This window comes from Zonotrichia albicollis, chromosome 1, assembly GCF_047830755.1.
Source record: "Zonotrichia albicollis isolate bZonAlb1 chromosome 1, bZonAlb1.hap1, whole genome shotgun sequence".
Taxonomy (NCBI): domain Eukaryota; kingdom Metazoa; phylum Chordata; class Aves; order Passeriformes; family Passerellidae; genus Zonotrichia; species Zonotrichia albicollis.
The window spans coordinates 131,410,422-131,422,648 of NC_133819.1; the positions used below are offsets into that span (position 1 = coordinate 131,410,422).

Genomic DNA, 12,227 nt, shown 5'->3' on the forward strand with positions numbered 1-12,227 from the left:
TGTGTCTAGCAGACAAGTTAATGGAATTACAGATGCACATCCTGTAGCACAGAATTTTGAAGATTCTGTAGGGCAGGGTTCAGCTGTGTGGTCTGAATACTTTTTAATATTAAAAGAAAAAATATTATGACAACAGTTACTTTACTAGTGATCCCTGGAATGTGCAAATTGACTGAAACTAATGCAGCTCAGTCTTTCCTTATTAATTAATTTCCTTGTGTGGCTATGAGCTCATCTGTGGTCTGGCAACACATAAGTCTCTCTTCCATTAATTCCTAAAGGATTTACATGGTTAGCATCAATTTCAATGGCCAGAAAAAATAATCTTTGGCAAGAAGAGAGCTAAATTAATGGAAAGATGGGTTGGAATTTAGGAAAAAAAATCTGGTTTCAGGCTTGCTTAGACAGTATTAGTTTTGGTATTCTCACCTGCTTATTTCCAGGGCCATCTTCAGCACCAAATTAGGCAGGTTAAAATCAGCAGTTGAAGCATCTTATGCGCTGGAGAGAATACAAGTCAGTGTAATTTGACGTGGGATTTTACCTTTAAACAACAGGTTTCAAGGACAAAAAGAAAAGTTTCACTGGGACGCTTGGTTTATTCCTTTTTTTCTTGTTTTGCATGGATGTGACTAACATGTCTTCATTTCCTTTTATTCAAGGCCAGTATAAGGTCTTGCTCCATTTTTTTCAATGCCTGCTCAAAATTATGTCACAGCTGGAAAGCTGAGAGAAAAGCAGGGAGTTGTAACAGACCACTGCTTTTCCCAGTATAAGATTAATGATTTTCAGAAAAGAAAACAGTGTTGAGAGAGGTCAAAAGGCAATGATGTTTAACAAAATGATACTAATGTGATACTGCAATTATCTGCATTTAAACTGGACAAATGATACAAAAGGACGAGGCTCACAGACATCCCTACCATGTTAAATAATAATTTTCACAAATACTTTGCTTGAGAGCACAAAAGCAGAAGAGCTGTTCTTGATTTCTTATTTGCTCTCTTAGTATTAAACTGAGGAAATGCTGTGTGTTTGTGCAAGTGTGGCTTACATTGCTCTCTGGGCTAACCTCCCATCATTACCACTGTAGATGGCCTTTCTTGAGCAATTCAAAGCCATTTCACTATTATTTTCTTATTTCATGTGTTCTGAAGAAACAGGGCTTCAGTATTATTTAAGATTCCATTTCTTTCTCTGGGATGTTTTCCATAGATGGGAGCATTACAGCCTTTTGAGGAACAAAATGCCTCAGTACCCTTTCTTCTCCTTTTGGGGCAAAAGGGTGATATTTCTTCTTATTTTTGATTCCTCCTTTACTTGATGGGTAACTTAGATGCCTCATCGAGTTCAGCTTGACATCTCAAGTCTGAGCTGGAGCAAAATGATCTGTGAAACAGTTTGTCTCAAATGGTTACTGCAGCTACACAGGGTGAAAGAAGTCAGCTCCATTCATTGCACTACAGTGACTGCACCAGGAGAAACCACCCCAGAACAACTCTGTCAAGTAGTTCTGTTCAAATCAAGTAGGATTTGATCTTTCAGTTGTCAGGTGATGCTGTCTGCTTTGCTTTGACTGCCTTCACAGGAACTAAAGAGATAGAGAGTTGTTTTTAAATGTTACATTGATTACAAAAAGTCACCTTGAGTGAGCATCACTGGCAGGTTACTTATGAAAAGGAGTTTTGATTGGAAAATCCTAGTAGGCCTTTCAGGCTATGGCCTGAATTTAAACACATCTTGGCTAAGAAATACACACAGTGGTATTTTTCTCTGTATTTTACTTCCCTCTCAGATTGTTACAAATTTACAGATAAGCAAAAGTTTTCTTCATGTGTGTTTGCATGTTTGCAAATCATTGATATGGAAGTAAGTATCTTCTAATCCATAGTCAATGTCATGGTGTGAAATACATTGAGAAAAAAATCTGTGGACTTGTGTAAAATAGATCACAGCTATGGAAAGAAACTGGCTGGCATCCCACATACCTTACTTCAGAGAAACCCCAGTTCAGCAAAGCACTTAAGTATGTTTTTAACTTTAATCAAGGGAAGTTAAACACATGCTTAAACTTAAACACGTGCTAAAAGCTTTGCTGGATTGAATCCTAGTAAGGTCTGAGGCTGATTGGGTAAAGAAACTAACCAAGGTAACAAACTCCATCAGATTAAATGTAGCATCTTTTTCTGGGGATGAGGAAAGAATAGAAATTTTTTCCTTCTGATATGACATATAATTTTGTGTACCAGCTATGTACAGACGTGAGCATATTGTGAATCATTCAGATAAAAAACTGGGCTGTAAGTCAGTAAATGCATAAATATTAAATGCCAAAATAAAGAAACTATCTTCTGTGTTTCAAAAAAACTTGTCAATTGCCAAGAAGAAGCATACACTGTGTGGTTGGGAGTAATTAGTCTCCATCTCCACAAAATTACATTGTATGAGCCACTGCCAACATAAGCTTTCCATATTTTGAAATATTTTCTTCTCTCTAAATGAAACCACCCACTTTCTGAGTAATTCAGATTTTTTTAATCCCCTACAGATACGTATGAGGCAGAAATAACCCTTGTCCCGAATGGAATATTAGCTCATGGAAAGAAAATTCAAGCTGTGATCTACATAAACTGGTTACCTGATATAACAAGTAGTATCCATCCTTGCCCAAACTTCACCTGTTTTTATGGACAAGGGTAGTTACTACATTCTTCAAAATAATTAGTCTCGCCTTCAGTAAAGGAAAAATGCACCTCAGATTAATAAAATAGATCATCCCCTAAGAGTGGAAAAAGTACGCTATTAAAAAAAAAACTAGGAAGGGTTGTATGTAATTTCTAAGGGAAGCAACCATGGATCGTTGTGGCCATAGTCAGAGATCTTACTCTTACTTCATTGGAACTAGAAGTCTCCGTGTAACTTGCTGCTCAACATTTCCCATTCACCCCCCAAACTACTCCTTGGAGGCCCCTCTCTTTCTGCTTCAATGAGGCACTGAGGCTTAGACTGCCTGAGCAGAAATTTGTTGAGGCCCCAGGTGATACCAAGCGTGGGTTTCCACTATGAGAATTACTGTGTACAATGCAGTTATGCAGTGATCCAACACATAAAAGCATGAGAGGTGATAACTAATTGTATTTCTATTTGTTTGATTTTGGTTTTATTTACCAGAGCTTTCTCATTATGAAAGTATAACTTTATTTAAGGTTCTTTACTCTTCAAATTCTTGAGGAAAAATAATATCTATTATTTATAAAATATGTCAAAGTCAGAAAGCAGCAGTTTCCTGCTGCAGAAATTTTTTGTGCATGTAATTTGCATTTGAAATTGTGCAGTAAAAGAATGATTCATGCACACATTATTTCTGAAGAAAAACCACTCATGATTTGTTACAATATTTGAACTCTTAATAGGTGAAATCAGGTTTAGATCTTCTTAGCTTTTAATAGGAAAGTAATTTTTCCAGCATAAAGGTGATGTTCACTCTGTATTTGTTTTCCTGAGACAATGCTTCTGTAGAAGGGGGATGTAGAGAATCAGTTATGTGGCAAGTTAGTCAAGAAAGTAAAGAATTGCAAAAATTTGGCATTTCTTTTTTAATAGCAACTTGATCAAGAACAAGCAATTGAGTGGATTAAGAAAGAAAGGCTTCCAGCGTTTCTAGAAAGTGACTGTTACTTTGAATACAGGTATTGCAATCTTTTATGCTGTCTTTTATTTATAAATTTTTACATTTTCCTCTTTTGTTTAATTAATCTTGGTAGTATTCTTAAAGTGGTTTTGCCCTCTCTTGTCCTGTTTTCTTTATTGTAATGTTTTAGTGGCCTGGATAAAGGCCACTAAAACATTACAATAGTGACTTTTTTCACTCATGCTTTTATTTTCCTTGACCATGAATTACATCCTATACTACACCATTACAAAGAGGGTAAAAATGGGATTTACTGATTTCTAAATCTCTGTACCTCAGAGAAGTCATGTTAGCAATGCATCTTTTGCTAATAAATATGTAAGCCATATAAGTAGAAGTTACAAGTCTATGAAATTAATTTGGAAAAAAACAGGAAGTGTTTTTTATTTTAATTATTAGTCTAGTGTCTTTGGGGCCTCTGTCAGAGTTTAACAAAGTCCTCTGTGGGATGCCATAGCGTAGCTGGATGATTTACTGTTAAAAACTTGCAGTGTTTTTCCAGATGTCCATTCAGCAGATGTTCAGGAGATCTAGTGTGTATTTTTGGGAGGACCTACCTCTGTATCCCTTAAGGCTGTGTCTAGATGCAGATGATTGTAGCATATTTTAGGGGTCCAAAAGGAGAGGCAGCCTGGAAATATGGTTCACAAAACTCATATTTGCTGATTGTAATGGCAAAGTGGCTACTGGGGTATAGACTTATACATTTAAAAAATGTAAAATGTTTTTTATTTTTGATAACCTGGAAACCGCACCTAAGTTCAAGGGGGAAAAGTGTGCAAAGAACAAGCAAACTGTGAGAGTGCTGAATTATACCTGTGTTAACAGCCTGCTTTACACATATCTGGGTCACATGAAACAATAACTTTGATCTTCTGCTATAGCAAACTGTTTGATTAAGCAGTTACCAAGAGAATTGCATAAAACCATCTTTAAGCATGTACCTAATTTCAACTGACATCAGTAGTTCAAGCTGCTTTTCTGAATCAGAATCAAGGCAAGTTCAGATGCTAAAAGGGAAACTTTTGTTTGAAGATGAAGACACCCTAACTCTAGAAATAAATCCTAATTGCTCTCCAATAGTGGGCACAAATAAAACTGAGCATTCACTTGGTTGTAGGCTCAAGTGTAGGCTTCATCTTCCCTTCACACGTGACTTGGTTGGCTTTGTACTTGTTTCTAATTTAACCAAGTTCTGCCCAGTTCTTGGGGCCAGAGCATCCTCACTGTTGTCATGTGGTTCTAAAATTGCCTTTCCTGAGCACTGCAATATGTTCACACTAACACAGAGTAGCACTGGAGAACTGTTCAGTACTATGGAATCCTCATAGGGCAGCCAGCTCAACACAAGAGTGCCAGGTGTCTTGCTCTCAGCTGCAAGTTCCATCAGTGTAATCAGTGCTGGGCATTCCTGCTGGAAGTCTCCTGTCAGGAACTGGAGGTGTAGTCTTTGGTAGTCTGGGGTCTTCTGCAGTCTAGGAGAACAGTTCAATTTTAGTGAACAAAATGTTCAAGGGAATCTTGTCAGGGCTTGGAACTGCAGAGATACATGCAAAATCCTGAAAGAAGTGCGCTGGTAAAGCTTGGTAATGCAAGTAGGGCACTATTGTGTGCTGGTGAGCTGTGCAGTGCAGTAGTGGCATTTACAGATGTGACAGCTGTTGAAGGCTGAAATAATACCTAGCTGGATTGATACTTGTGGGCCCCTTCCAAATCAAGATATTCTATGATCCCATTATTCTATGAAAAAAGCATCATGAAGTTCTCTGTAACCATTTTTTTAGATAGACAGTTTTATAAAATTGCCAGTTCTTTGAGGAAATGAACTGTTTCTCTGATTAAAAGCTAAAATTAATTATTTTCTTGTCTCATCATTTAATTTCAGACTAGCTAAATTGATATCACAAGTAGAATGGAGCAAGACTGGCATTAATTTCATTATAGATAGTGACTACTCTCCCTGGATAAGGATAAGGAAGCAAAGCCCAAGTTCTCCCTCTCCTGAGGAGGAGGAGGATGACTCTTCGTTGACTTCATTGACTATGAAGAAGTTCTATGTATCACTTGGCCAGGTAAAATAAACATATTTAGTAGGTGTAACATCAAGATAGATTGAATGGATTGGGTAGAATTATTTTAACTGAGGTCACAATGTAATGGGACAACTGACTCTTGAATAACCTAGTCTAGTGCCAAGGGGTTGGAAATAGATGGTCTTCAAGGTCCCTTTCAACCTACACCATTTTCTGGTTCGATGATTCTCTAAATAGCTTTTATATTCAAAGTTTTTTATACTATAGAAGAAGGTTGATGAGTTGTAATACAACTTAAACAGAAGCTCAGCTCATACAAGTATGCTCAGCTACTGTCACACACCTCTCTGCATTGGGAACTATCCTTACAGAAATCTACACAAACAGACTGCACAGAATTCCTATGGACAGTAAGCTGTAGCTCTCAGAACTATGGCAATAAACAGAAAAATGTTAATTGTTCTATGAAACTTCTTTTCCTAGGCTACAGTTTCTCAGGTAAAGGATTGGTTTACCTTGGCAAAACAAGGTGATTCTGTGCAAACAACAGATTCATATACGCATCCTGTAGTTTCTAGTAAAATTCAAGATACTCAGCATTTGCCTGGGCAGCATAAAAGAGATGAATCATTGCCTGGAAAAGGTCCCCTTCTGGGTAAGTAACAAGAGTTCACAGGGGTTACATAACCCTGTGGTTTGTAACACAGCTCAGCCTAGCTGGAAAGGAAAGGCCTTCTAAGGAATTATTGCTAACTCCACTTGTTACCTTCTGAGTATCACATGGCATCTGAGGCTTCAGACAGGCAGTTGTTTCTTTCCATAGCGACAACATTAAGTGAAAGTTTGATCTAGTAGCCAACTAATTTTGTGATAGTAGTAGTTTCTTTTCTTACACATTCCTGTCTCATAGAAATCTGTAAGTTTCGGTTAAGTTGTTCTGGGTTTTTTTGGGGGGGGAGAGGCATTCATATGTTTTGAAAGACTTTCTTGTCTGGATTCTTTGGGTATTTGATAGCATATGATGTGTTTCAGCCATCTTCTTAGGGTGTTTGTGTTGGGCACTTAAAGGTCTTTTGGCTGCCAACTTTTATGAATCTTGTAAGATGTAATCATTTGGAATCCTGTCTATCTTCAAATTTATTTGAAATTGTTTGGCAAGTTCCAGAGGTTCTGGGAGAGAAAATACTGATGCACATATGGACATATACCTCATTGCACAGCCTTGCTTCTGCTTTTTACACAGTAGCAAGAGGAGAAGCCTCAGCTCATATTCCTCTCTTTCCATTCTCAGAGATGTATCTCTTTCCCTAATTGTCTTAGGTCCTGAGAAATGATTCTCCATGTTTCATTTCATAGACCTGTGTCAAGAGGCTGTGATTTTTCTTTGTCAAGTGAAAATGAGAAATAGTTTAGAATTAAGAAAAGATATTTAAAATCACACTGATTTTTATGTTAATATCAACACATTTTGCCATATATAGTTAGGAAATTATGTAATTGCAGAGCAGGGAATCTCTCTGCCATGTTCCTGATCCAAGTGTCTGTCTGTGACAGTGGCCAGCACTGGTTAGATGTGGCTTATTTTCAGAGGAAGTTGAAGGGAATGTCTGACTAGTTAGGCAAAGAAGCAGGTTACCTGTCTAAGGAATGCCACAAACAGAGTTTCCTTTCCCCTTCAGGGCCAGCATCTGCAGAAGCCCATGTTACCAGTGAGAGGTCCAGAGGGGCTGAGGAGGTCTACTCTGTGGCTGTTGCTGAAGCTGTCTCCCACACGCGGTCAAGAGTTTATGTACACCCAAAATGGCACAGTGCAGCAGAAGAGGAGGATGAACAGGGAAGCACAACTTCTCAGACAATGGAAGAATCCACACCAATATCCTCTCAAAATGCAATGAAGGAACCCATTTCAGAGCTGACCCTCCCGTCAGCTGCTGACATTGAAAGTAATGTGAAGTTCCACAAAACAGCCTGAAGTGTTTACACACAAGCTAGTGAATAATGAATTTGCTCATGGTGCTGCAGTCACTCTTTAACGTAAGTTCTTCTCTACTTACAGCCTTAGATTGCAAGGAAGATGAAAGAAAACAAGGAATCTTAAGTCCAAGTTCTGAAAGTGTTGGGCCAGACAGCAGGGCTGCCTGGTGTCTTAGTCATGGGACGTACGACACTGGCAACAGACACGAGTTTGAAAGATTCAAGAAGTTCATTAAAGGAACACTTGGGGAGAGGTACTGGTGGCTCTGGATGGATATTGAAAGACTGAAGGCTCTTAAGAACACTACAAGGCAACAAAGGTACTTCCTGTTATTTAACAGTCATTCCCATTGCTTTAATACTTGTAACCTGGAGAGATGAATGCAGGTTTTGAGATTTCAGAGTAAATTGTAATGTCTGAGTAAACAGACACAATTAATGTGTGTCCTGACAAGATTTGGAATTACTCTACTGAAGCTGATAAAACTCTTTTTGCAGAGTCATGTTTGCAAGGCTTACATGAAGTCAGAATCATATTATTAAGGCTATGTTAGAAAGAGATTTGGAAAACAGATGGCAACAGAAAGAACCTAAAGAATAAAAGAAATTAAATTCACAAGTAGGACATCAGTATGACAAACTCCTTTAATGAAAGATCCTGCTGGATTCACATAGTCTATTTTATAGCACTATACATTTTGTCTTATACACAACCTGTCTCTAATTTGTGGAAAAAATATTTTGGCTTCTGCCACTTGCAATTAAAAACATGTTGCATGGCAGCAGCTTAAGCAGTAGGATAAATTGTACTCAGTTCTGTACAGCATTTGATACATGCTTATGTGACTATTTTTGTTGACTGCAGGCAACTCAGTAAGATGAAAAAACTGTACCTGCTGAGCAGTGGAGACTATTTCCTCAGTTCAGAAGTGTTGCTCAGACTTGAGCTACTGCATGGAGATCAGTGGAATATAATGCATTTAAGACGGATTCAGCCAGAAGTAGTGAAACCACTACTTCTTTACTGGTATGAAGAAATGGACATGAAATAAAATTCTATTGTTTAATAAACGTCCATTTTCTTTGATAAGCCTATTATTTCATGCCGCTTATCCCAGTGCAATTGTTAGAAACAATGTCACTGTAAGTACTAACACATTAATTTTTGGCTGAGCCTAAACTGCATTGCAATCTGCTGAGAAGCCTGGTAGATCTGCTTTAATAAGCCATTGTCATTTTTCTACCAGAGAATCTGATATGCTTTGTGGATCTCTGCCTTGGGTAATGTTCAGTTAAAGTTTAGTCTGCAGGACAGGGAAACTCTTCCAGGCACAGTAGGTTAATTCTGTCCTAACCTGTTCCCCATACTACCCTTCCCAAGTTCTGAGGATGCTCTGTGTGTATGCCTTCATGGGATTTGAGCCTGAGACTTTACTGTTCAATGCCTGTCATACAAAATGCCTTTTACATATTAACAGCTTAAGTGAGGATATAAAATCTAACCTATTTCCAAAATATGGGCTAAATTTTTGAAGATGTTCTCTCCTCCCCAAGGGGGTTCAACAAATTCTAGGCATAAACTTGGAATTATGGATCCTCACATGACTTGTGGTCTGTGTCCTGGCCTACAATCCTTTCCTATGCTTTGCTGTGGGATGGATGGGGCATACCTTCCTGCAGACTGATAGAAGGGTTTGTAATGGTGCAGAATTTGCAACTTAAGTTTATTTATGTGTAGTCTGCTTTTAGATTTGGAAGCATGCAGTATCTAAACACACCTTTGACAGTAACTGATTTTTAATCCTAGGTGCATATAGCACTATGTCTTAGTACAGTAAACAACGTCACTGAAAAAAACCGCCAAACAGCCCATTGTTTCATTACTTTGGAAAGTTCTACTTATTAGCTTTTTTCTCCCTAGGGGTCCCAGATTTTGTGTCACTCATTCAACAGCAATAGATGCTGCCAGTGCAAAACTGAAGTTTTGGCACACGTGTCAAGAGAGGCCAAGAATGGACGTTGATCCTTTCCCACAAATAGTATCATTGTTGCCGTTGACCCAAAAGTCTGACATACCACCTTCCCTTCTTCAGGTAAGTAGGATCACAACATTGGAAAACAAAGCTTTTTTCCTGCCAAAAATCATGACAAAACTCCTTGAATTCAATGGAACAAGAGCAAAGTTTTTAAGGAAATATTTAGCCAGCTGGTATATTGAAGATGGTTACATATAAAAATGCAATAAAATTTCATTATACTTCATGCAAAAAGTTACTATAAATAGAGTCAAATTATCTTCTCAGTTACACCCTAGCTATTTCCTAAGTCCTTTGGATAGATGTTTTAGCTGGAAGTTCTCAGAACTGCAAAATTAAGTCTCTAGCAATGCAGCTTCACCACTTGGCCTTGTCTTAATCCAGAGTAATTCTTACAATTTCACTACAGTTAACCTGGATCTATTCCTCATGTCTATAAAAAAGTCAGAATTCTGCTCATTTTCTATCACTACAGCCCTTCAATCAGTTACACGTTTACTTTCTACAGAGAGCCATGAGTCACTCAACAGACCTTTTCACAGTTTGTAGCTTATAGGTGGTCAGTTCAGTTTTGTCACTTTTCTTCCTTGAAAGCCTGAGTGTGAGAGGTAACTGCAATAAAAATTACAGATTTTCAGCAATACAGTGTTAAGCCTCAGAATACTTGCTATTTGGAGAAAGTGGATTGAAGTTGTGGTTCCAGTATCAAGAACTGTATAGGCTATGCCACGGATTTGTCAGCACACTCAGTCAGTAACCTCTGTTACTTTAGGTTGGATAGTTTGGGGCTACAATTACTTCCTTTGAAATCTGATTCATGGAGATAATGGAGGAAAATAGTGGGACAGATTTCCTGTTTAGCAGAAACTGGATTCAGAAGCCGTGTTCCTGGTGATCATGGCAGAAATGGGAGCAAGACGCACCTGTGTCTTACAGTGACCAGTTCACAAGGTGTGCTAATGAGCCAGGACTAGCTGTAGGTCAGGCAGACAGGAACCTGCAGGTTTCTCAGTCCCTGTTGAATTTGACACAAATTAGGATCTGGTATCATGAGCATTCACAGAGTCACCAAATGGCCCATTTCTTGCTATTACTTCTTTTTTCCTACAAGAAATTTTGACTTTTGAATCTTCTAACTACATTGTGCTTGCAAGAGCTTAGGTAAAGCAGCAGCTCTGGGTGAATTTCTGAGGGCACTCTGAATGAAATTGGCATCTCCAAAAGGTCAGAGTATGATTTTGTTCAAAATAATAAGTGATGGTGTGTCAGAATGACCCCTTTCTCTTCCAGTCTGAGTGATTGTATCTCTCTTGCAGTGAGCTGACTTAAGTTAATTGTCCTAAAGTTTCACAAAACATGTTCACATGCCCTTCACCTGACATCCTCTGTAGTTCTGTACAATGTGCTTGTAGCATATTTCCACCTGTTAAAAATGCATTTTCTGAGCTGTAGTGGTTATTAAGGTATACTGAAAAATCTTGAAAAATATTCAGAAATTTTTGCAACTTGCCATTTCACATATTGTGATTGACAAGGAAGAATACTCTTGGAAACTCTTGACTGTTTTTGACCAGTCAATGAGAACATGTTAAGAAAACACAAAGGTGGAAAAGTAATCAGAATTTCCTTATTTTTCTGTAATGTCTTTTACAAAAGTAGAACGAACTCACCAACAATTTTATTAAAACTAGCTAAACCAAATTTCTCTTTGAAGAGGTCATCAGGATTACTACCTATTCTCACAGGAAGTCGGACTCTCCGAAGGGATGATATTTCTAGCATTAGAATGCGGTAAGTACTAAAGTCCTTGTGTATCTTTCTGCACAGCAATATACCTCAAATATTTATGGAAGTATTTTAGATTCTACTGTTTTCATTAATACTTTATTACAATTATCTGCTTAGTGAAGCACAGTTATGGTACAGATTGTTTGCATGGAGAATTCCTCCCTGGCTGATGAGTTTCTCACTTGTTTATACCACAGCACAAAAGAGTTTATTTCCCCAAATACAAATGTTTTCTCTTTTGTAATAGTCAATATTCTACACATTCATATTATTTTAACCTGTCACAAAGGCTAACCCATAGAGTCATGCTATGCCAATGATTTCCACAGAGCAATATGAAAAAGGTATTCTACATTTTTTTTTCATTGTAAATTTAAACTCCATGTACTTTTTCCTCTCTATTCACTTTATCATTACGCCAGTTTTTTTGCCCCTTTTTATTTATTTATTCTATAAGCAGCCTTAGATTTTTCTTAAATATGTATTGAAGATTTTTTTGTTTGTGATCCAGGCCAATGTCAGTGAGCACAGATGTGATTCATAGCTTAGCTCTGGATGGGACTAAAGACTCAGAATACCAGGGTCATAGAAAGTACACCTATGCTGAGCTTCTCCATGTAAGTATGGCTTGAAAATATTACTTGTCTTGAATCATGGGTTAAAACACTTTATTCTGCAGTATGAAGTAGTCAAAAATGGAGAGAA

General features: G+C 37.8%; 1 protein-coding gene across 3 annotated transcripts in view; it reads left to right on the forward strand.

Moving 5' to 3' along the window:
• Window positions 1-12,227, forward strand: part of RGS22 (regulator of G protein signaling 22) — a 65,824-nt gene that overhangs the window by 12,482 nt on the left and 41,115 nt on the right. For all 3 annotated transcript variants that reach the window (XM_074554382.1, XM_074554371.1, XM_014264472.3), the window contains exons 5-13: window positions 3,604-3,689; window positions 5,577-5,763; window positions 6,208-6,379; window positions 7,404-7,667; window positions 7,781-8,018; window positions 8,564-8,725; window positions 9,620-9,791; window positions 11,449-11,525; window positions 12,034-12,139. In XM_074554382.1, the coding sequence (XP_074410483.1) occupies window positions 3,604-3,689; window positions 5,577-5,763; window positions 6,208-6,379; window positions 7,404-7,667; window positions 7,781-8,018; window positions 8,564-8,725; window positions 9,620-9,791; window positions 11,449-11,525; window positions 12,034-12,139 (1,464 nt within the window). The remainder of the gene's footprint in view (window positions 1-3,603; window positions 3,690-5,576; window positions 5,764-6,207; window positions 6,380-7,403; window positions 7,668-7,780; window positions 8,019-8,563; window positions 8,726-9,619; window positions 9,792-11,448; window positions 11,526-12,033; window positions 12,140-12,227) is intronic.